Below are 25,915 nucleotides of genomic sequence, written 5' to 3'. Positions count from 1 at the left end.
ATATCTTAAATAATTTCAAATCTACCTAATCTCTAGTACTTTGGCCACATCAGTGGTAAAATACAGTAATAACAAGTTCTCCTTTCTTCCTTCCCTGTATTAGATCAACTCTGTGTTCAGTGTACCCTGCATTACATGTGTTCTGGGCTTTTTAGCAGAGAGTTACTAAAGTCATTCTAGATGGATGATTTCATTTAAATATACAATGCGTACACTATTAACTCAACTACAACCTAGACAGGTATGATGACTACCTCCATAAGAACTCACTTCATTAACCAAGAATAGACTGCAACCCATTACCAAGTGTTTTAAATGCGATAAGACTACCCAGAAACCCTTGGGCTCTCAGCGTGGCATGAATATGCAAGAAGCAGTTTTCAGAGTCTGAAGGAAGCCAGTACTTAGCAAGCAGTGACAGATGTGGAAGCAATCAGGCTTTCAGTACATGGCACAGGAAGGCACAATTCACCTCTTTTTAAATGCTGTGCCCTTCAAAGACACGCCCGAGTGGCCAGGATCTTCTCTACAGGGGCAAGCCTGAGACATCCAGATTTGCAAAGGAAAAAAAGAAAAACAACCTGGGACCAAACTCACATCTTCCTTGAAACTGATCCTGATACCAGCAAAAAATGGGAATATAGTTGGAGAGACGGGAGGAGAAAGAGGGAGCTTAGCTGGAACCAATCCACGGCAAAGCAATCAGAAGAGGCTTTCCAATAGAAAAAGAATGGGTTTGGAGTGGGGTGGGCAACTGGAGTGAAGAGAATCAGGGTCCAGGAAATCTGATTCTGGAACCATGAGATCCAATTCAAAATGCCTCATTTCATCTGACCTCAGTATTTTCACTTGTGAAATGGGAAAAATAAAACCGATATGCTTTCATTACTTGTCAGGAGGAGGGTGTAGCTCAAGTGGTAGAGCGTGTGCTTAGCATGCACAAGGTCCTGGGTTCCATCCCCAGTACCTCCTCTAAAGCATAAATAAACCTAAGTACCTCTCCCCACCCACACAAAAACCCGATACGTCACTTGTAAATGATGTATTTGTCTCCACCCACTTGTTTTCCTGACTACCAGTATTTATTTTTATTTTTTTAAAGTTTGATTTTTCCTTAATGTGGTTTTAATTTAAAATGTAAAAAATTTAAGATCATTTATCTTAATCTTGACTGTTTAAGTAAACAATAAAAATTTTTTAATTCATTCCCAAAGCAATAGAGGTTGTTATCACAAAAGCTGAGGTCCCACTTGGAGAATGTTTTTTTCTGTTACAGAAATATCTGTTGTAATGTCATCAGTATTTCTATCTCCAAATTAGTGGTAGGACTTACCCACTATCAATTTTGTTGATTGCTTTAATACAGGAGCCAAACCTGTTCTCAAATAAGCGGTTTGTTTCACTAAATCTGAATTTCACCAACCCACCTACTTCTGACCCAAGAACCTGCCTTCGTGGAGCTGTCAAATTCTTCGGTTCACTTTGTCCCCCTGCTTTCGCTGCAAGGTAAGCGGACCTTTTTGATGCTAGGGACATGGCAGGTGGGCCTTTGCCAGCTCCACAGGCCCATGGTTTATGAAGCACATTTGCTGATGGAAAATTCAATCTCCAAAGCATGCCTTTCTAGTCAGTGAGGCTTATTTATAGCTTCTGACACAGAAGGTTTCAAGTATAGAGTGAACATCATTATTAACACTAACTCAAATGAACTCTAAAGGAAGGAAGGAGGACCATAAAATCCTCAAGGGACGCCCTTAAAAGATGTGGTCTTAGAGGACTTGGCAATGGGAAAGGAAGGATGAACGGAGAAATGTGAGCCAAGGCATTCATTCATGGGACTTGGGGTCTGGCTTTCCTTCTCCAGGTCATCGGTGGCCCTCTTTTCTGACTGCACAGTCTTCTCCCTCCATTTTTTTTTTCTTCTGCAAAAAGAATGTCCAACATCTCTGTAGCAATACAGCCTCGTTGGCTCAGAGCCTGTGGGTACCCAGACTCCTACTCCATGGAGATAAACTCATCCTCCTGCTCACTTTTAAGTCCCTACCTCTTCAGCCATTACCTGCCCCATCCAGCTGTGTCTCTGGGAGCTCACAAGAAAACTAATTTACTAGTTGGGTGAGTTTGCTCACATTTCATGAATGTGTTTTACTCAGTCTTTGTTTCTTTCATGTCCCCACTTGGAACACTTTCTCACTGAATGCCACCCTGGCAAATCCTTCAAGACCCCCATCTAGCCACATTTTCTTCACGAAGCTTTCTCTGAATACCTGGTCCTCAAGGAATTTATTCTCCTCTGAATAAGTCAGGGCTATTTCATATAACTTGGCGCTAGTTAGCCACACTGTGTTATCTCTTAGTTTGTTGTGTTAGTTTCTCCAGACTATTTAAATTAGGGACCAATTTGAGTTAGGGGCTTATTGAGTTTGGGACCAAGCTGGGTTAGGGACTTAGTTTACCCAGAATGGCAGATGGGCTTACTTTTTCTGATTTGTCTACCCAGAGGAGGTTCTTTCTGCTAATTCACACAAAGGCAGAGTATAAGCGAGCCTCAGTCTTTTCCTTCTTGTGAACGAAAAATACTGCCAGCTGTATCAGTAAACAAAGTATGCTGAAGCCATCAAGTCATCAGTGGCTGCTGGCCCCCGCCCCCAGTGAAGACAAGCCCGCAGCCCGGCCTCTGCAGCCACTAGCAGTGGTGCCCTCTGAGGGGACTCAGAATAAGAAAGGACAGGATGCTGGCCCTAGATAGCAAGGTGCTTGTCAAAGGAATGAATTCAGTGAGCCCAAATGTTTGCTTCCTCCCATACGTAGAAAAGCGCTAAATTCTTTAATTTAAGATGTCTGGTTTTCTTCAGTTAACAAGTAATCTTTTAATGTTCCGACTATCTGGTCTTTGTTGTAAAGCTCCTATATATCCTGGCTCCTCCCCTACCTCTTCGGAGCAGTTTCTCAGAGTGATCTGAGAGGCTGTCATCCCGGGCTCTAAGGGGTTCAAGTCCTCAGAAATGTCTACCAAATAAAAGGTAACTCTCAACTTTTAGGCTGTGCAGTCATTTCAGTTGACATTCTCTTGTAATCAATTTCAGACATGTGCAGACCAACCCAGCTGCCATGGAGAGCCACCACATTAGCCCCTAAGGAGAAAAATAAGCTAGAAGATCCTATGAGTGGCGCCGTTCATCAAATGTTTTCTTTCAAGGCACCAGTCTTTTTTAAACGGAGAAAGTTGACATAGCCTTTGTAAATGAAAAATACTGCCTGCCGTATCAGTAAACAAAGGATGCTGCAGACTTCAAGTCATCAGCCACTACCGCCACCCCCCCCCCCACCCCCCTGACAGTGAGCAGAGGGAACTCAGGACGGAGACAAACAGGCAGCCTGGCCTTTGCAGCCACCCCCAGTGGTGCTCCCGGAGGGAATGCAGGATGAGGAAGCAGAGGACACTGGCCCTAGACAGCTAAGGTGCATATCAAAGGAGTGATTTCAATGAGCCCAGACTTTTGCATCTTCCCATACAAAGAAAAGTGCTGAATTCCTTAACTTGAGATGTCTGGTTTTAATTAACAGTGGTCTTTTGATGTTCTGACTACCTGGTTTTTGTTGCAAAACTCCTCTATATGTTGACTCCCCCCTCACCTCTTCTGAGCAGTACCTCAGAGCGATCTGAGAGGCTGCCTACTGCCTCCTGCCTCCTTGGGCTTGACGTCGTCAGGAAGTCCGCCAAATAAAACAAAATCCTCACCTTCTAGGTTGTGCCTTTTTTTTTTTTTTCTCTCAGTGACAAGGAAATTCAGCAACTGGGAGGCCACAATTGCTTCCCAGACAAACTTCACCAAGTCTAGCACTGACGAAGACAAATAAAGACCCAATGGGACAAACAAATAAACTGTATACCTTAGGGCACACAGATCTCCTCTCTTTGCCTAAGAGTTTCTGTCTTGGTGCTTTAATGAGCCATGTATGGTGTGTGGGATGACCTGAGAGGAAGCGGCAGTAAGCAGTCCCAGCCCACTGTCCAGTATCACCCTTGTGACTTGGGGCGAGACACTGGATCTAGTTCTTACCTGCAAAATGGAGATAATACCACCTCCCTCGTTCAATTATCCCTCACTCACCAGGTATTTTCTTAGGGACCCCCATGGGCCAAGCACAAAGGAGCACATGTGTGAGCAAAACAGACCTGGTCTTTGCTCTTACAAAGTGTCCAGATCATCTTGCAGGGAGGTTAATTACAGAGAAGGAACGTGCCTTTGAAATCTACAGCACTGTCACACTGGAAGGTCCTCTTCATTACCAGGGCCTTCCACTCTAGATCTGGCTGTGTGATCCAGGCAAGTCATAATTCTTCTGGGCCTTCCTATTCTCATCTGTGAAATGAGAAAAGTGCCTTCCCTAAAATTTAAGTATTCCAGTGCAGATGAAGAGGTTAAGACTTGTAGGTACTTCTGAATCACGGCTTTCTAAAAGATTATTATGAAATAGTTCAGACGTATAAAAGGATAAGAATAAGATAACGACCCCTGGGGTACCGACTACCTGCCTTAAGACAGAAAACAGTACAGACAACTCTACCGGTGGGATGTCCTGTTTCCCCAGAGGAAAGAACTGTGATGAGTGTGGTGTTTATTGCTCTGCATCACGGCCCTTCTAGGAAGCCTGGTGTGTGAGTAAGAATGATTCACCAGTGAAGAGTTCCTCCTACAGGTGTCCTTCAGAGGAAGAGTGCTTGCTGGGTGTTCCCTGTTCCTAACGAACGTGAGGTCGCGATGGTGCACATCAGAGAAAGCCGTTCTCTCCCTGCCACCCTTGCTCGCTGGCACTGCATGGAAAGAGCAAAGTGTTATGTTTACCTTGAGGGCTTTCTGTGCAGCTTCACTGGACCCGATCGCGATCAGGTTAGGCCCGGCCATGCTGCAGAAGCTCTTCAAGTGCAGAGCGTCAGCCACAGGGACCATGGAGACCGCATAGTCCTAGGAATAAAAAAAAAAAACCAAAAAAAAAACCACAAGCAGTTTGGCTTTGCGGAATAATTCTAAAAAAGCTTTAAACCTGCCCAAGATGTTCTTGCTCCTCTGGATGTTGCCAGGGCCCCTGAATGTCTGGAAGAAAAACTGGGACCCACAGGGTTGGGTCTCGCCAGTTAAATGAAGACTGCCCCTCAGGGGCAAGAGCAGAAGACTGCTCCTTCCAGGTGTGTGCCTGTGTCAGCAGCTCTGCTGCTTGGTCTGTGGCCTGGGCTCCTCTGGAAGGACGTGTCTGAATATCCTGTGCAAACAAGAGCTCCCCGTCTTCACAAGGAACAGAGCTGTTTGGGGATCACAGCCTCTCCTAAGCAGCCTGGTGAGCCAATCTGCTAATGACCAGCTGAGTAAAGGGAACGAGGGAACGCAGCACGTGCAATGCCTCGCAGCTTCCAGCACACAGTAGGCACCCAAGCACAGGAGATCTTTGATTCTAACCTGAAAAACCCACATTTCATGTTAAAGTCAATTGGGACTCTAGATTTTTTTTTTTTTAAAGTCATCCATTGTGCCAGGAACATCTGCCTGTGGTTGTATGATTATACACTGGGAGTAAACAGATGTCCACGATAACTTTGTCTGTTGCTGCTGTGGGAGTCCCGTGAAGCCTATTTATTAATGTCTAGCTCCTAAACCTTCTAGCAAACATACAAATACTAGGAATTATTTTGCAAAGCTGGCGACATATAAATACCATTACTCGTGACACAGCGATCCAATGGGACTATGAATATTTATTAGGTAATTACTCTGTGCCAGGCATAAATTATCCTTTACCTACCTTAAAAGTATCAGCCAAGATTTCCGCACCTCGTTGATTTGTCCGCTTGGAAAGGCCCACAAAAAATTCTCTGCCTATAATAAATGTCATGGAACACAGTGAGTGGGTGGCACAGGGGTGGTGCACCATGTCTCTGGCTATAAATAAAGACCTTAAAGCATCACACAATTCTTTCCTACCCCAGAGGCAGTTCCACGTATACTCTGACCCCTGCTCTCTTCACACAAATCAGATTTCAAACTATTGCCTTTAGAAATGAGCTTTTTCAAATTCATAGAGGCAGAACGTAGAATGGTGGTTGCCAGGGGCTGGTGGTGGTAGGGGTGGTGAGGCGGAACGGAATCAGTGTTGAACGAGCATAAAGCTTCATTTTAGGAAGGTGAAAAAGCGCTGGAGATGGATGGCGCTGATGGTTGCACAATGTGAACATAGTTAATGCCTCTGAACTGTATGCTTAAAAATGGTGAGGCGGTAAATTTTATCTTATATATATTTTACAATAAGAGAATAAAGTTTTTGTCTAGGAAATAACAGAATTCAACACGTTAATAATCAGAGATTAAGCAATAGCAATGACAAGTTAGTAGAGCTTCCTTTTTTTTGCCCTAAACGAACAATACTAGACAGTCTTGATGAAGTCAGTTCCCTTTTTTCATAATGTTGGTGTAAGAGCTGAAGAAACCATCTGGATAAAGTGAGTTTGGTGTTGACCGTCTTCAGGTCTGAGCGCTAAGAGCAGTCTTTAAAACAATACATCCATCTATTTCAAATCGAACATCAAAGATGCCAACTTACAAAGCACTAAAATTTAGGAGAATGAAACTTTCCACTTATTTGGCTTTTCTGAAATTGTGTAACTTTTCGCCTCAGAAGGCAAAACATTAAGTAAAAATGGTCTCTTAGAGGCAAAGAAACAATTATAGGAGAGAGAGTTAGGCAATACATAAATGCAGGGGTTCTCGTCTTCCCTTAACTCTTTAGAAAAGAATTCTACATGAATGTGGAAAAATATTCCAAGAGAAACGAGGATACATTCTGCCCCAGAACATTAGGGTAAAATACAAGAAGAGCAGCCATGCAGAAAGGATTTCTTGATAGACTTGACAACTGTTACAACTTGAATCTTCATGGTGTCTTTATAAAAGGGGTAAATGACATGGCTCAGATGACGTTATGATCTATTCCATATCTCGTATACTGTTGGCAGACACGAGAATTGTTGGTGGCACACTGACAGTGTTTTTGGTAATGGTATGATTGTGCTGTCCCTTAAGAAAACTCGCTACATACAAAATCAAAACTTAAGTAAGGGAAAGGTCCTTTACTTGATAAAAGCATTACTTTATTAAAAAAGTCAGTTGAAATAAAAAAAAAACTCAAATTTCCTTAATTCTCTAAAGATAAACATAGCTTTATAAATTAGATTTACACACAATACTAAAGAAAGACATTTAATGCATTAAGCAAATTTAAACAAATTTATAATGGGGCTTCCATACTATTTTCATTTTAAAAGACTAAGGTGAGATAGGAAAGTACAAAGAAAAGCAAACTGCTTGTCTCCTTAAAAAATAAGTTGGACTTCTGCTTCTGGCAGTATTGTGGGTTCTGTCCCTTAAATGGTCTTCCAGTAAAAACAACTAAAATGCTGAAATTGAAATATTAAAAAATTTTTTTGGTCGTTATGCCTCATGTCATTTCTTTCTACACCAATTTATCCTCTTTTTCTTCTCCTTCCTCACCTCACTCTTTCACAGAAGAAATCAGGTCATTTTTCCTGTTGACTCTCCTACATTATGGATTCATTGATTGTTTCCTTGTGTACCATCTAGCATCAAATCGTTCCTTTATCCTTTGTATTTTTCATAAACTGATAATTTATGTAAAAGCTTAATTAGTTTCTTGTTCAAATTTTTTGTTCACTTGTTTGTTTTTACTTTTGGACAGGACTGCTTCAGGAACGGAATGTACTGCCGCTGCATCACAGCATGGGGCACGTGACTGGCTGCCACATTTTCAGTGACACTAGACTGATCAGGGTGTTCAGGTGACATTGGCCTGATTCCTCCACTATAAACTTCCCCATCAAACTTTCATATAAAGGTTTTAACATCTTTTGATGATCACTGCACAGACCTATTATTTTATTAGGAATCTACATTTACTGGGCTAGAATTTTAAAAGGAAAAATTTCCCTCAATCAAGTATTTGGTCTACTTGAAACAGAACTCACAGAGGAAAGACAGGCTTCCTTTACATTCATTAAGTATCAGAGTAATGAGTTGGTGTCTCAGCAACTTACAACAATGACCAATATGTTTTTTTTAAAAAAAATCATTATCTACTAATAAGCCAAAGAATAAATCATAATGGAAGTCAGCAAATATTTGGAATTCATGGTAACAAACTACTCTAAGCGCAGGGAACTATATTCAATACCTTGCAATCACCTATAATGGGAAAGAATCTGAAAAAGAATATACATATATATGCATAACTGAATCACATCTGAAACTAATACAACATAACACTGTAAATCAACTATACTTCAATTAAAAACAAGTCAAGGTTATTATTTATTTTTTTAATTTTTAAAAATTTTATATAATTTTTAAAAGGTTACTTTCCATTTACAGCTACTACAAAATATTGGCTGTATTACCCATGCTGTGTAACACATCCTTGAGCTTATCTTATACCCAACAGTTTGTACCTCCCACTCTCCCATCCCTACATTGCCCCTCCCCACCAGTGGTAACCACTAGTTCTCTATATCCGTGTCTGCTTCTTTTCTGTTGTATTCACTAGTCTGTTCCATTTTTAAGATCCCACATGTAAGTGATATCACACAGTTTTTGTCTTTCTCTGTCTGACCTATTTCGCCTAGCATAATGCCCTCCAGGCCCATCCACGTTGCTGCAAATGGCAACATTTTGTTCTTTTTATGGCTGAGTAGTATTCCATTGTGTGTGTGTGTGTGTGTGTGTGTGTGTGTGTACACACCCCACACCTTCCTTATCCATTCATCTGCTGATGGACACTTAGCTTGCTTCCGTACCTTGGCAATTGTAAACAATGCTGCTATGAACATTGGGGTGCCTATATCTTTTCAAATTAATGTTTTTGGTTTTTTCAGATATATACCCAGGAGTGGAATTGCTGGGCCATATGGTAGTTCTATTCTTAGTTTTTTGAGGAACCTCCATACTGTTTTCCACAGTGGCTGCACCAATTTACATTCCCACCAACAGTATACAAAGGTTATCTTTTCTCCACATCCTCGCCAACATTTATTTGTAGGCTTTTTGATGACAGCCATTCTGACAGGTGTGAGGTGATAGCTCACTGTGGTTTTGAAAGCCAGGCATTAGGCACCCAGGTGTTCGTTTTATTATTCGTCTTTAAACTGTGCATAAATATTTTGTAACTCTTTTTCATATGCTCCATATTTCGCAAAAATAAATAAATGAAAGCAGGGGTGAGTTGATATTCTCTATTTAAGAGAAATAGGATTGAAACAACTTCTACCAGTAGCTGTTTGTCTGACTGACAGATTTCCCAGTGGAACTGGAGTTGCAAAGCTGCTTTCTTTCTGTCCATTTCTGGATCAATTATTAATGAAGCTCTGAGTTTCAGCAGCAGGAGGACACAGAGCACAAGAAAAGTGCTACAGATTTTGTTTCTCACCCAACTCTGCTTAATCCAAAAACTGAGTGTGATGGTTGTACAATTTTGTGAATATAATTGATGCCACCTGATTTGTACACTGAAAAATGGCTAAAATGGCAAAGTTTATGTTATATATATTTTGTTACAATTTTAAAAAAGAAAAAAAAATTGAGAAGTAGGAAATAGAAGTCAGGACCAGACATTAGGTGCGAACAAGAAGCCAAGTAGATGAAGTTCTTAATATCCCAACACTATCTCAGTTTTGAATAAAATAATTTTTAAGATATGAACTTAAGTATTGAGTATTACAAAAAAAAAAAAAAGCTTGCAGACAGTGTCAAAGGTAAGCCTCAATGCTTAGTACCTAATTAGAAGTGATGGGAAAAACATTTGGCTTGAGATGCTGTGGAAAGATCTTTGGCCAAAGGAAGAGGTTCCTAAGTTGTGCGGTAACACTGAGAAGATTCTAGGGACTCTGTTCAGCTCAGCAACTGAGATAACCACGTGGCTGTGGATGCAGCCTGTTTTAAATCATTCTTCAAATAGTCTCCGTACCTGCTTACAGTAAGTTATTTATTATATAGCTATGTTCTGGTGAAAAAGAGATTTATTGTATAGAAGTGTGATTTCCACATCTAGCTTTCCACAAAAGCCTATTTTCTAAGAGAAACAGACTGTTGTTCAGTGCTGCTAAAAAGAATGAAAGTGTCATCAATGGGAGACACAGAATATTCTAAGCGGAACTTAATAGGCAGATTCAAAGAATGCCTGAGTCGGCTTGGACACAACTGAAGCTGAGAATGCAGCGTGGGCTTCTCCGACCCTTGTTCTGTGTTCTTAAGACTCAGTGAGGATGCTCACCACACCCCAGGGGCAGGGCCGTTGCCTACGACAGTGGAAGCACAAGCTGTGCAGTGCACAGCTCCAGGAGAGACTGTTCCCAAACCGATGATAAAAAAGGCATCCCCGTGGCTCAGCCACACAGTGTCCCCACCCAGAGGTATGTGACACCAAGCAAGGAACTGTGCAAATTTCCCAGGATAAATACTCCTCCTCCTTCAGGAACATTAATTATATCAAAATGTAAGTTATACTAAACATTATTTTTATATTAAAATGAAGATGGCTATATTTTGTCTATATACATGGGATTCAATATAAAATTTACAGCTGCTAAAATATTAGAATTCTAGAGGCTTCATGCTTTCAGTGGGCCACTTGGGGCTACATCCCCAAATCTCTGGGGACCAGTCTCTGCTATGAGGGCTACACCTGTGAAACAGGTATTTATTCTTCGATAAGTAAGGGAAAATAAACTCTCATCATCCACTGAAAATTTTATTAAATATCTTGCTTGTTAGTATAACTAGAATGCAGCCGGGGATCCAGATTTTAGCACATGAGTTTACAAAATAATAACATGATCATAAAGAGTTGGAAAGGTTAAACGCTAAAATTGCCATTTCTTTAGTAGCTGTATTACACCCACTATGAAAACTGATTCCAGTCAGATCAATAATAATATCAGCTGTTTATATTTTGTTGCGTTCTGCGATTATTCATCTGGCATTAAGCCAAGCCAATTTGCATTGAAAATTATTTAAATTTATCTTGCCATCTGGGAAGAAAATTATTTCTAAATGACACAACTTGAATTAAGAGTTTTTCAAATACAGACCTGATATACTGTCACACAATGCAAAACGATGTAACCCATAATCTAACGTTGTAAAAGAACATAATAGATACAACGTATAAAATGATATGTACACACTGATAACATGTAAAAAATATACAAATACATGCATACAAAAGCACTAAAAAGACATACACCCAAATAGTGAAATCATTATCTTTGAATGAAGGGTCATTTGTAAATTTTCTCTCTTTTGTGCTTTTCTGTATTTTCCAAATTCCCTGCATTTAACATTTTCACTTTGGTAATTAAAAAAAAACTATAACTAAACAAGAGAATAGAGGCCAGGTATTAGAACTATTTTTAACTAGGAAAAAGCCAGTGCAACTATACCTGTGAATAAGACATCTCCACCATCCAGGGTTGCATTTTCATCTTTCATCTCTACTATATTGAGCTGAAGTTTTTCTAACGCTTCTTTCATCATGTCAACCTGTTGCAAACAAAATGATTCAGATTAATATCCTACCGTTTTCTAACAAGCAAACCCATCATCTCAGACTTCAGACCGCTGAATTATGCTCCCCTGAGCACACATGCACACAGACACACACCCCCGTGAATACTACGAATGTGTGTAGTGTCGTTTGGACTAGCTGTGATCATTTGCAAGACAAGAAGCTATCCATTAGAAATTGTCCATTTTGTCCCCTTCTAGTCTAAGCTCAGGTCAACATTAGAGTCCTTTTTTTTCTTCTGTTGGTGGCTGACTACTTAGGACACTTGAAAGCGTGACTAATTAGGGCACAGGAGTCAAGAAAAGGGGGAGGCAGAACACCCAACCCTCCTATCGCTGCCAGAAAAGACAAAACTTAACATTAACTTTTGTCAGTTGGTCAGAACCACACACACACAGAGTAATACATGGAAGGAATATCCACAACAATTACCAATAACGTGAAACCTCAGCCCATAGGACAGTCACTGTTGTTCAGTAAGTATTTTCTGAAATATCAGAACATCTAAGGCTTCTCTGTAAATCTGAACTGTTATTTAAATTTAACCTAGGTCCCCAGAGGCGATAATACAATAATTGCAGTTAAACCAAATAATACTTGAAAATGAATTTCAGGGACTTTCTATGATTCCAGGGTACAGTCTAACACACAGAGATATTCTGGGCTGAACTAGGTTTGTATTAAAGGTTTGCTTTAATATGAGAAAAAAATACAAGGCATAAAAAATGCCCTTTGAAGTTCACAATTTAAGTCCTTCCAGCAGCTCAACAAAACAATTTAAATATTTCTGAAGGTCTGTATAACCTTTAATATGTTGAAGACATATATTGAGGAGACTTGAATAGGGAGTAAGGGAAAAACAAGAGATCATGTGACACTGGGAAAAGCAAAAGTTCTGCCAAAATACAGCATGCCCAGTACACATAGCGAATTGTCAATGGAGAGTTTAGGAGACAAATATAGCAGAGTAACTTCTAAAGTAATAAAAATATGGAAATACTTTGACAGCAAGCCCGGCATTCATGCAGTCAAAAAAAAGTAAAGAGGATGCAAAATAAAATAAATATATCATCTCATCCTTGTCCTGGAACTCATGTCAAAATTCCATAAACCAGAGTGAGTCAGAACAATAAAAAATTATTTCCATGGACGAAACGGTCTAAATGTTGTAATAAATACATCAAGTGACCTCTTTTAGCAGCAGAAGAGGTTTTCCTGTGTAACAGGAAGTAGAATCGTTTCTATAGCGTAAAAAAGAAGCAAAACAACTTTGACCATGACTTGTTGGGCTGCAGTGAACCCAGGAAAACACACAACTGCTTCCTTCTGGCATCTGCCTCCATGTCCACGGAAAACTCAGAGATCATGAGAACTGAGCTCCTGTTACCCTTTCTTTCTATCATGAATGCTACTGCTTCTGTCACAAGTTAACATTTCAGAGATGACTAGGAATTCAGCAATAACATGTCTTTTGGTCTGAAAAGTTTATATGTGATATCTCAACTCAGGAACTTGTATTCAACTCTTAATGAAGGGTTTAAAGAGAACAGAAGTAGGGAGGCTAATGGAGACCAGCTTAGGGAACACTGTACTTCTTTAAAAGGCCTATGTCTTTCAAATTAAAGTTTTAGAGGATAAAATGCTTGTGGTTTCTCAAAAGCTAAAACAGCTGCACTGACATGAAAAGCTGGCTTTTGTGCAAAGGCAGGACACTTTTTGTTGTTTTTTTAATATTCAGTCACATCTATATGAACAGAGTCATTAGGACAGGTCCATACCACAAACTCTGTTGATACACTATTACTTTCAGAGTTAAGGTTATGGACACACACAAAAAGTTTTAAACATCAAGTGAACAGTTTTGAGGACTGCAGGGACTATATGGCATCAGATGGGCAACTCTAACCCCAGGGAAATTTCTGGAGAAGAAACAAGAGAGGCTGGACCTGGAGCCTGTCCACTGAGAACCACACGCTCTTGGCACAGGGGTTCCATGAAGTGAACAAACTCCTCTGCAAAGAGGGTCCAGCGTTGCCCTGACACACGGACCCACAGCAAGCCAGCTATTCAGGCAGTTAGAACACTAAATGCAATTATAGAAGCGGGAATTTTTGCAGGAAAAGATCCAAACCATGAGCCTTCAAGAAACTGCCCTTTCTGTGGTTACATGGCTGTGGTTAATATTGACCTAATTAACTTTCAAGAGGAAAAAGAAAAAAAAAAAGACTAAACAACACACCCACCTTTCACTGAGACAGTAACCTTGCAGTTGGACCTTAGCATTACTCAGGGTGGAGAGAAACTGTCAGAACAAACAGTATTAATTCCAAAGGTTGAGTTGAATGGGTCATTTTAGCCAATGAAATTAGAAATAAAAAGGGCAAATCAGAGAAACATTCATTAATTTAAATTTAACTGTATTATTTTCATACTCTGTTCTAAAAAATTTGCAAGAAATTCTTCCTTCTCTCTCTACATTCATTGTTTCTTTTTTGTTTGTTTGTTTTTTACTTTATACTCACATTTTTTTTTTTTTGCCCCATCTTTTCTCCATCCACTCTTTGCTACAGATTCCTTCCCTGGCCACAGGGGGTTCAGGCCACCCGTGCCCCTTTCAATCATCCAACCCACATGTCTTTCTTTTCAAGAGCTAGTACTATTTTCAAGGTAATTATCTTTTTGTTTCTTCCCTCCTTCCCTTTCTTTCTTTTCTGGAGTCTCAATGCTAAAAAAAAGTAGAGTTCTTGGTCATAGAGTCTCTCCTGGGAATGTCTGTATAGTGTATTGTTATGACCCAGGGCCTGGGGTTGAAACCCCAACTCTGCTACTCATTAGCCAAGTGACCTTAAGTGTTTCACTCTTTGAGCCTCAGTTTTCTCATCTTTAAAACGGGTAGCTAGTCATAATAGTACCAAATTTCTGGGCTCCCTCTGAACATTACACACATGTAAAGCACTTAGCACATGATAATTGCTCAACAAATATTTGATACAACTTATTATTTTGATGAACACCAGCTTGTGTGGACCCAGGGGCAAATACTTGACTAGGAAACTGAGCCACAAGAGGAAAGCTGTTGCTTTCTCTTACATTTGGATGGGTTTCTGGTGTTTTACCACCCCATGACAGATCCCATCTGCTTTCTAGAGAATTAAAATTACAGTCTTTTCTGAAAAGCCAATGTAAAGTCAGAGCACAAACATTGAGGACACATTTAAATGTAAATCCTTCCAGTTCAATTTCCTTCCAGCCCCAGGAAGCTGTCAAGCTATGTGGCAGACTTCTTGCATCACCTCTGCTTTGAAATGGCCCCTGGAGGTGGTACATAAGGTGGGAAGTGGGCCTCTCCGGCAAGATGCCCCACAGGACGCAAAAGAGCGTCAGCCAGGATGACACAGAATGACTGCAGTTACTGAGGACGTGACGCCCTGAGGGCTCCGCCTGAAAGTTCCCTCTGCGTCCCAACACCTGCTCTCCTTTGCTGACCTTTCCTGCTCTGCTCTCTCCTCTCCTTCTTTCATGGCTTCATTTCTGCTCCTTCATTTGTCCTGTCATGTTTAGATCATCATCTGGCCTTGTCATTTTGCACCTTTTGGGTTCTCATGGCTAGTGGAAACAACTGGGGATTTGAATACAGGCTATGTCATTTATTAGCCACATGACTTCACTTCTTCGAGCTGCAGTTTCCTCATCTGCAAATGGGGTAATGTTTTCTCTCTAGTGCGGATTACATGAGGGACAAATACACTAATACACACAAAGCGCCTGGTGCAGCACCTAACACATTGTGCGCAAAACCAGTAGTTGCTGGTAGCATTATTATTCTGCTCGAAATTAACTCTGTGCTTTGGATTCTGGCTACCTCTCAAAAAAATAAAAATAAAGATGAAATGTACCATTTTCAGTAATGGTTTTAAATAAAATCTCTTTTGATTTCCAACTCTGTTTTTTTTTTTTCCCTTGCAAAATTTCCCCCAAATACAAAATACCAAAGCAAATAAAAAATCTTATACATTTTTACTGGCAAGTTATATTACATTCTAGTTTGCAACATACCCTAATTAGTTTAGTACTCTTTATTTAGATGCCAGTGCTTTCCAGTTGGCCCTGTCCAAAGTTGACTTTGCTTCATATTTTTAACAATGTCCAGTTTGAATGTTTCATGTCTTCCTTTTGGATGCTGAGAACATGCTCACGAGGCCTGATGAGCAGTTCTGTGCTGAGGCTCCATTAAGAACCATTGTTTGCCAAGACACTTCCTTTTAGCTGCCCCTGCTCCATGGGCTACCAGATGTAAGGACTACAAATGAGGCCCTTGGCACTGGGCCGTCTGCAGCCGGCTCGTCTCAGTCACCCACAGTGCTGCCCTGCACTGGGAGCTGGGCTGTCAGCACCAGGACCGCTACGTTTTCAATGTCCATCCGCTTAAACGTTCTGAGTTCCTTTTAAGTCATCATATTAGCAAAGCTTTAAAATTATCCTGGCGTCCTATCTATACTCTGGTCTAGCTCTGAAGAGCTGAAGAGCAGCGACTTAGCGTTGTTGGTAGTGAGATGGTTTCATTTTCTCAACTTGTCGCTGACTTTGTTTTAGCTGTTAATGTTAAGTGTGACACGTGGACAATGCCGAGGAAACCACTCCAGAAACTGACGTGACTTCCCTGGCACGGCACGACACAACTGGCTTGGAACTTGCGGATGCACTGAAATCACACTGTGCTGCCCCTGTCCACATTCTGTTTGTTTATGCCACCTTAATGTTCTTTGTTAATCAGCACATCTTTGGTCACTGTGGCTACTTGGATGAGTACATTTGGCTGGTTTTATAATAATACTTAAGGTCCACATCATGCTTTCATGTATATTCTCTCCTATGATCAACATTTCAAGTTCAATAAACATTTAGTGGATGCCATTTTTTAAAAAAAACAAGCTTCAAAGATTTAAAAATATCCACAAAACCATAGTCCTTATTGCTGGGAAGTTAACAGTCTAGTGGGGCAGATACACTTTATGAATATGTAGTTACAATGAAATGGAATATTTCTTGTGATGTTCAGAATAACTCCAAAAGGAAGGAAGGGTATGCACTGGTATACCCATTTTACATATGAGTAAACTGAGGTTAAGGGAGGCTGACCGACTTGCAGAGTCGAGCCTCCTGAGCCCATGCCTACGTTCATATTCATCTTCACTGAGTGATTATGATTCTCCTGAGGTCTCTTCACAGAGCAGAGCCCACAATCAGAATTAGAGCTTACATCTGTTCTTCTCCAACTCTGTACACTGAAGTCCACTGGGTATTACATGATCCTATGCTAAGGTGACTCTGGATACCATGATCTCTTCATATAAGAGATGGATGACATTTCTGCACATTAGGGCCCCCAGATGCTAGGGTGTGGTGTAATAAAAACGCTAAGTAACATGAACAGAATGTATAAACCACACCAGGAATGTTCACGAAGGATGGCCTGCATTTTAATTACCACCCTTCAATTTTGGGATGCCTTAGATTTGTTCAGTGGTTTATTCCTTAACTTTTCCACATGTGCTAATTAAATTACGAAAACTAACCAAACCTACTGAAAAAAAATCAAAGAGTGATTTAACATAATAAGTGACTCAGCCTTAAAAACTCCTAAGTAAAAACATATTGAAATTCTCTTCTATATTCGAATTTTAGCTCTTAGGCTCTTAGGAGGAACTTAGCAATGGTAAGAGCAAACATCCTTCAGTCTTCCTATGTACCAGACACTCTACTAAGAACCCATATTCAATTTATCTAAACTTCATAATCCAATGAAACAAGTACAAACATTATTTCTGTTTTACAGATGAGGAAACTGAGGTAGGGTAGTGACTTGCTCAGGGTCTTAGAGCAGCAGACTTGAGACTTGAATTTAGACAGCCTTATTCTGAAGTTTGTGTTCTTCTTTCCTATAAAATTTGTTACTAACAGAAAGATAACTTAGCTTTCTACTATGAAGTCAAATAAAAATACATGTTAGAAATCACTGTGAGGGTCTATAACACACTTAAGAGCACATTATGTTCACTTTAATCTATTTGTTTAAACAAAAATATGGACTAAGATATTCTGAAGGAATGCAGGGACAGGCTACAAACTGCAGAATGTGAACTTCGGTTTTGTTTCTAAAGATCCTAAATTTTGTTTTCCTAAGTATACACAAACTAAGGCTAATGAATTTCAGGAGCCATTCCTTTATCCTTCTAATTTCTAGACCAGATTATAAGAAGGAGTTATTTGCAGAAATATCTTTAAATAGCCAACAATATATTTTGATGATAGTGAGATTACAAAAGCATATGGGCATGTAGATATGCTCCGAACCAAGATACCATACACACCCCAAACCAATTCAGTCAGCTTGGAGAGATTCTGAGAAGAGTTTCTGCCACACGGGGAAGTGTGGTAGACAGAATTCTAAGGTGGTACCCAAGACTGCCACCCCTGATGTACCTGCCATGTGCAAACCTCTCCCTTTGAGTGTCGAAAGGCCCAGTAAATACGAGATGTCACTCCTGTGATTTTCATGGCACAGGGAAAGATACTTTGCAGATGTAATTAAGGACTGTAATCAACTGACTTGAGTTAGTCAAAAGGGAGAATATCTTGGGTGGACCTAACCTAATCAGCTGAGCCCTTAAAAGAGGTGTTAAAGGTCAGAGATGGAAGGGGTCCGAGGGGTGTTCTCCTGCTCTGGAAGGATGCAAATAGCCGTGTTGAGAACTGGTTATGGAGAGGGCCAAGAGGGTGGCCTCTGGGAACTGAGATCAACACCCAGTTGATAGCTGGCAGGAAAAAAGAGACCAAAACAACAAAACAAAATAGGGACCTTAGTTCAACAGCCACAAGGAATAGAATTCTGATCACAATTTGAATGAGGATGAATAAGAACCTAAGCTCTAGATGAGAACACAGTCCAGCCGACAACTGGGTACATCACACCGGACCTCTGACCTGCAAACACTGTGAGATCAATAAATGGGTACTTTTAAGTGCTGTGTATATGGTAGAAAACTAATAGAAAAAGCCCCAAATTTAAACAAACTTTATTTTTTTAAAATGTATTTGAAAAGGCCCTTGATCAGAAGCAAAATGTTGAACTAAATGTTTGTTTCCAAGTTGTTGGTTTAGAACATGGTGCACCAATCCTTAACACGGTCTTAAGAAACTCCCAAGGAAACAATGTTTTAAATAAGTTTAGGCTTCTTGACCCACCAACTTCGTTAGTCCATTATTTACTAGAATGTTGTACAGTCATATTTTAAAGTGAAAACAAGTTGCAATACTGTTTTCTTCAGTTACAAGTCTAATACATACTCCCAGAAATCAAAATGATAAAAGTATATATGAAAGTAGCAATACAGAGCAAACCCGTGCCTTAGGCCATTGCAATCTTACTCTCAGTTTCATTCATTCAGGAAATACCGAGTGTCTCTTGTGAGCTAGACACCATGACAGACAGTGGTCAGTAGCCACCAAAAAGTAGACATGACCCCTGCTGTAGAGTGCCCTTAAGGTAAAAGACATTAAATATTGACACAAGTCAACCCACAGCTATACATTATGATCAAGGCTGTGAAGGACAACAACAGTGTGCTTTGAGAAGTAAGAGGGATATTCAGCAGGTCAAGGAAGGTCACTCTGAGGAAGTTAACGTTTAAGCTAAGAAATCAAAACATTAATAGTAATTATCTGTTCCTGCTGGTGGGTCGTCTGGAATTCTCCCTTAGAAACAAAAAGGGTTTCTGGATGATCCACAGGTTGTAAACAGCTCAACTTAGTCTATGAACAATTAAGGAAGGGCTTTCTGTATGAGGAAAATAGTCAATAGAACTTATTGTACATTAAAATCTTCAAAAGTTATCAGAGTCAAATAAATGCCATTAGTCTTGTGATTATCCTGGGAACTCATGATATTTATAGGATGGTCAACGTGTATGAATGTTTTATAATCACCTAGTTCATTTCCCTCTTTTTTTTTTTTTAATTAATTTATTTTTCTAAGGGAGGTACTGGGGACTGAACCCAGGACCTCATGCATGCTAAGCATGCAGCTCTACCACTGAGCTATAACCCCACCCCCTCATTTCCCTCTCACTGAACTTCTGTAATAATAATTGTTACATGAATATGATCTCTTTTCCCACAGACTATTAAATATTTCATTTTTTCACATTGATTCCTTAGATTTCTAAACTTACTGGTTTATTTCTAGTGACAGATTCTAAAAACCAAACAGGATATTTAGCATCTTGGTTTCCATATTTGTAAGATGAGGGGGCAGAGCTTAAGAATGAGGTCATTTCCAGCTCATTTGTAGTCTCAAAACAATTTTTGGCATTCATAAATGTGATTCTAACTGTAATTCTATTTCCCTCCCAGAGAGTTTACTGAAAACATCCCAGATGGTTATTCATGAGTAAAGTATTCTAACGTTTAACTAAATTCAATGAGAAGCAAGAGGCTGGGTATATGGAGAGGGGGAAAGATAAGACTGGCTTAAAAGTGCATGAAAAAATTCAAGAAGGATGGGAACCACAAAGGTGAGTGGAAGGATTCTGCTGCAGGGGGAAAAACTGTGTGGAGAAAACAAGGTGTGTGCGTGTCAGCTTAATGCTAAATTATGATACTTACATTTAATTCATTAATTTATTTTTTGAGCAACGCAAGGTGCTGCTCTTTACCTGCCAACGCTGGGAGCAAGCACACTATGCAGAGCATCACTAATGCCTTTCCCATGAGGAGACAGGCGCCAGGCTCTGCTCTGCCCTTAGCCTCTGCAGCCTTCCTCACACCCACGCGAAGTAAAGGAGATTCCAGCAGCTTTGGGTTGTCCCCACCCAATTCCCAGGACCAGCTGTGACCTGAAAAAGGAGGCTCGGACAAGCTCCAGGCCAGTGCTCTGGGGCTCGGTGTTGCCATTCTTCATGCTTTGTTCCATTCTAGGCCATATATCTGGGTACTGCTTTGATTCTTTACCCTGGAGTCCTGTTCTCATAATTTATCCCAGTCTCTTCCTATGAGTATTCCTACGAGCTCCTTCTCTGTGCTCTTCCGAAAGATTGCAGCCTCGGTCCTACAACCTAGCACTGTAGATGGGCGTTCCAGGTGCCTACGACATGCATGCGATTCTCGTCATCTCTCTCCATCTCCTCAGCATAGGATCAGCATTACCAAGGTCTGAGGAATCTACCTCTTAACTACTTACAACTCTGGCCCTCCTATAATTTATATGCCACAGACATAACTTATCATCAGTAAGTAAGATTTACTAAGCTCCTTCTAAGTGCCAAGCATTGTGCTGCATGATTCCACACGGATTATCCCTTTTAACATACCGCACCCCTTCAGGTGTCTCCTGGTCTAAATCAGTCAGGGCGGCTCCATCCCTCTCGGCAGGGACTCGTGCAAATGACCTAATTTTGGCCACAGAGAGAAAGTCTGTTGAGAGGTTCCTGGAGGCATAGAAAGAAACACAATCCCACTTCTTCCTTTGGACATTGCCCTGTCTGGATATGGCACCTGGAACTGGTGTTGGTCTGAGAACGCAGTCGTCACCAAGGATGACAAGGCAGAGCGACAGAAAGTATCCGGGTCCTTGATGGCACTGCGAGCTGAGGAATCGACCAACCCTGGAGCCCTGGAGTTCTGATCCATGAGATTTTTCATTTCCTTAATCAGTTTGGTTGGAGTTTTCTATTAGCTGCAGCTAAAAACAACTCATTTATTTATGTAACAAAATTGACAAGCAGTGTCCAGAGGGTCCATAACAATAGGCCACGCTGCTAAAACTCATTAAATTCTGATGCAAAAATAACTATTAATGGAGAATTTTTCTTTCTCTGGGAACACATCGTGACTTGTCACTCAACAAGTTACAGACTATGTGAGATGTTATCTTAACTGATAACACCGCCTGTTATCCTGGCTGATAAGCTTGTTGATCAAATGTCACTTGTCACATGAAAACCATCCTGCTTATAGAAGACAGCAGATTATAAATAATAACTTGTCAAGTGAAAAGCACCCCCAGGAAGTATTATACTGACTCGGTTCTGTGGATAAATCACAGTTTTTACAGCAACATACGTCAGAGTTGGAAGTTAGTATTCCAACGTTCTCATCTCTGAACCAGAGCTCAGATCTGGAGGAATGGGAACAGAAAGGGCAGACAGAAATGCAGAAGGAAAACCAATGGGGTCAGGGGACGCAGAAGGAAAACTGGGCAAGACCCCTGCCATTCTCTGGAGAGAACACGAAGATATAACAGCAGAGTTCCAGATGTTCAAAGGCCCCTCCATTAAGAAGTCACAGCGAGAGTTTCCTGGAAGGAGGCTGGGAGCAACAGCAGCTTTTTAAATGAAAAACAAGGCAGGAGCTCTTGCCAGTCTCGTCCCTCTCTTGACATAACGCACTAATTCAAGTGGTCCATTTCCTTGTTGATGATAATGACACAATATGTGAATTGAGTGTCTTAAGAGCCACTGACATTCTGTCTGCAGAGAACAAATAAAATTATGATGTATCATCAAATACCAAATGAAAATACATGTCAGCTGGCAAAAGGCCTTCAAAATTTAGTATGTTAAAAACTAGGAAACTGACAAGGTTCTAAAATTTTAAACTAATTTTCCCGTAAGTTGAGAAACATAAAAAAAATTTGCCGTGCACGCCATCCAAAATAGGCACCAGACATCGAGCTTGAAGTGCCGATAATTTTCTATGAATTCGGAGAAGTTGCAAGCTGCCATTTATAAAGACAGGCAGACAAAGTATGAGAAATATTTTGTATGCCCAGGACACAATTAACACATTGTAGGCACTGAGCTGCCTCAGAAGCCCTCCAGCAGACCCCTCCCTGCTCCCAACCCAACTGCAGGCGCTGGCTGCACTGGATCTGCCCCCTGTGTGCCCCATGTCCCACGGGGCATTCTACTACCAAAAGATCTGGCCCCAGCAGCCCTTCTATATGTTCACTGAATGAGCAGCTGCACAACTCTCCAAGTTAGACGTAACTTCTAGAAATGTTGTAACAAGATTGTGCATAAGTTAAAAACACCCACTTTGTTTAGCCAAGGCATAGTCACAGGAGGGGTGACCTCTTTTTACAGCATCTCCAAGGCAAGCAGTTTCACCTTTATTTCTAAAGACCTCCGAGTGAGGAGGCTACCCTTGGTCTATTTGTGAAAATAATCATTAACTGCTACTCATCTCTCTGCCTTCTCCAATAATTTCACTCATTTACCTAGTCATTCAACAAATATGTTTTTTGTTGAATTTTTAACATATCTGGCGTTATGCTAGGCCCTGAAAACACAGCGAAGAGAGAAGATCTCTGTGTGTATTTTGGTGAAGATATGGAGAAGTACACAATAAATAATACACAGAAAAAATATTAGGTAGAGGTAGGTACGAGGCAGAGATTTAATTCAGGGGACGTGATACAAAATGAGTGGTGGTCACTGTAGATTGGGAGGCTAGGAACACCTTTCTGAAAATGTTAACATGTGTATTGAGACCTGAATGACCTAAAGGACCAAAAGGGAGAGGAATGTTCCTGCAAAAGCCAGTGCAAAGGCCCTAAGGTGGGAGCAAGCTTAACTCGTTCGAGGAACAGACAGACAGCCGGTACGGGACTAGAATGAGTAGGGCGAGTGTTAGGAGCTGAACCGTCTCCCCTCCAAATTCACGTGTTGAAGTCCTGACCCAAGAATATGACTGTATTTGACGAAATTAAAGAAAGGGCCTTTAAAGGGGTAATTTCGTGAAAATGAAGTCGCTAAGGTGAGCCCTAATCCAATATGACAGGTGTGTCCTTACGTGAAGAGGAAATCAGGGCACAGACAGGAACAGAAGGAAGACGCTACGAAGACCAGGGAGAAGGTGGCCACTTGCAAGCCTAGGAGAGCGGCCTCAGGAGACACCAACCCTGCTGACACCTTGATTTCAGACTTCCAGCCTCCAGGTGTGTGAGAAAGTACATTTCTGTTGTTTAAGCCACCTGGTCTGTGGCACTTAGTCATGGCATCTCTAGAAAACAAATGCAGCAAGCAACTAGATAAAGCTGGGGATATAGGAAGGGGGCAGACCACACAGAACTCAGTAAACCAGCATAAGGGACTGGAATTTGAAGTGTTATCAGAAGCCACTGGAAGTCTGAAGGAGGGGAGGGACATAGTCTGACTCACAAAGAATTCTGGCTAGCTAGCTGCTTTATGGAAAATGGATGCGAAGGCAAGAGATGAAGCAGGGAAACTAGTGAAGAGGCAGCTGTAGTGTTCCGAGTGAGAGATGATAGTGGCTCGGGTAAGGGTTGGTGACAGCGGATGTGTTTTGAAGGAGAGTTGACAGGACTTGCTGGTGGACTGGATGTGGGGGTGAAGGAAAGAAAAGAATCAAGAACGACTCACATTTTTGTCTTGAGCAGCTGGGTGAATGATGGTAGCAATTTCTTACATAGAGGAAGTTGCAGAGGAAAGGAGCAAGTCTGGGAGAAGATTCAAGAGTTCTGTTTTGGCCATGTTGAGTCTTAAATGCCTTCCAGATATTCAAATGGAGAGTTCCACACATTTAATATATTAATCCAGACTTTGCAGAACAGTCAGAACTGGAAATAAGATTTGGAGTCAAGGACATAAAAACAGTATATAAAACCAAGGTACATTAAAACTATCTCAAACGCTGTCCTGCAGGAAGTGATGTGAGAAATCCAGCCTTGACAATTCCTCCCAACAACGGTATTCCAAGAAAGAGACTCCAAGAGATTTCTGATCCATTGCTGTTGCAAGGTATGGTGGCTATTTGCAGCAACGGTTGGAAAAATCTCCTTTTGGCAGCAAAGCCCTGCTTTATGCACATTCATTATGACTGTGCAGATACCACCAGGATAAAAGGTCTGAAAACACAGAAATGCATTGTAATAAACTCTCCAGATGTACAGGCATGTGACGTCTTCAAGTGCTACTTCTTGTCAATTGCCTGTACATTTTCTTGTTAAATTCAGTTTGGTGGAAGCTATAAAACACAGCAGGGGTATAAGAGTTTATTCTTCCAGAAAACTTCAATTTTGAAGTTGGGATTACTTGAACAGGAGACAAAGCAAAGTTCATTAAGAAAATAAATAGAGGACACAAGGCTATGGGACAACTTCAAACACGTTTTAGACGAGTCAGTCCAGACTGCCTTTGCACTGCAGGCTGAATGAATGCTGCGGTGCTACACACTTTTACTCACTTATTCAAGGAGGTTCATTAAAGCTCTTGGTTGAGAAACCCTTCATTAGCGTATCCTCAATGATTGCTGTATGTGCTAAAAATGAGTAAGGCTGCATTTCTTTAAAAAAAAAATTGTACTTACTAATTTTTTTTTAAAACCAATTGAAACAAGCTTTCTTCACAACTGGTGCAAGTTGGTGCTTTTTTAGACCCTATCACATTGCCTAGTGTTTGAACACAACATTCAGGATGGTTTTGGGGATGTTAGTGTTTATTTTACCCTTTTCTAGTCCTGGGGTTTTTTGTGTGTTGTGACTGAAGCCTTCCTTAAAGACGGCTGTGATGGGCTCCAGCTAAGGCTGGGAGAGGACACATTAATTCATTCTGAGAAGTTACCTTCTGATTCCAGGCTGCAGCGTGGTAAGTAATTTTGTAAATATTCACTGTTTGTCATATGTTCAAACATTTGCTTCTTTCGGAGCTTGTTTATGTTAGTGAAAAGTCATCTGAATATTTGTATGTTTATGGATATTAAATAAAGGTTTATTTCCAACAATAGTTGTATGAAGTGGTTAGATTCAAGAAATTGTCTTTGTTTTTGACAGTTGTCCACATTCTAGCCTGAAGGTAGTAAAAATACTGAGTAATTTCTCTTCTCTGTTATCAAATCTGGGCATTCTCAGCTGGACTGAGCCTGGAACAGTTTGATAACATTTTCCTAACAGAAACATTCCAGTCAATGTTTTACCAAGAAAAATTAATTATTGTCTAACTAATGAGTTTTGCCTTTTCCAAATTGCTTTAGAAAAATATGGTAACTTTCTTGCCCTTACAGTTTTTCTCCCCTTTTCCCCCCAAAAGTTTATTTCTGCTTCCAGTTCGTCAGTAGGTATTAATGGATGTTTAAATAAAACATTCATTTGAGGAATAGCTACTAGCCCCTTCTAGAACACAGAAGGGACTTCATGTCTGGTTTTGAGTAATTCTCAAAGTACAATAACCTTAATGCCATCCAGATTCTCTTCTTCTGAGGCAGGGCAGGATGA

At 40.7% G+C, this 25,915-nt stretch overlaps 1 protein-coding gene across 2 annotated transcripts in view; it reads right to left on the bottom strand.

Annotated features, from left to right (window-relative positions):
- The window catches only part of DDAH1 (dimethylarginine dimethylaminohydrolase 1), a 132,864-nt gene that overhangs the window by 25,492 nt on the left and 81,457 nt on the right, over positions 1–25,915 (bottom strand). For both annotated transcript variants that reach the window (XM_074376097.1, XM_074376099.1), the window contains exons 2-4: positions 11,501–11,600; positions 5,803–5,876; positions 4,851–4,970 (exon numbers count right to left, since the gene is read on the bottom strand). In XM_074376097.1, coding sequence (XP_074232198.1) covers positions 4,851–4,970; positions 5,803–5,876; positions 11,501–11,600 — 294 coding nt within the window. The remainder of the gene's footprint in view (positions 1–4,850; positions 4,971–5,802; positions 5,877–11,500; positions 11,601–25,915) is intronic.

The sequence above is a fragment of the Camelus bactrianus genome, chromosome 13 (assembly GCF_048773025.1).
Source record: "Camelus bactrianus isolate YW-2024 breed Bactrian camel chromosome 13, ASM4877302v1, whole genome shotgun sequence".
In the NCBI taxonomy this organism is placed as follows: domain Eukaryota; kingdom Metazoa; phylum Chordata; class Mammalia; order Artiodactyla; family Camelidae; genus Camelus; species Camelus bactrianus.
This window is presented reverse-complemented; position numbering and strand designations above follow the sequence as displayed.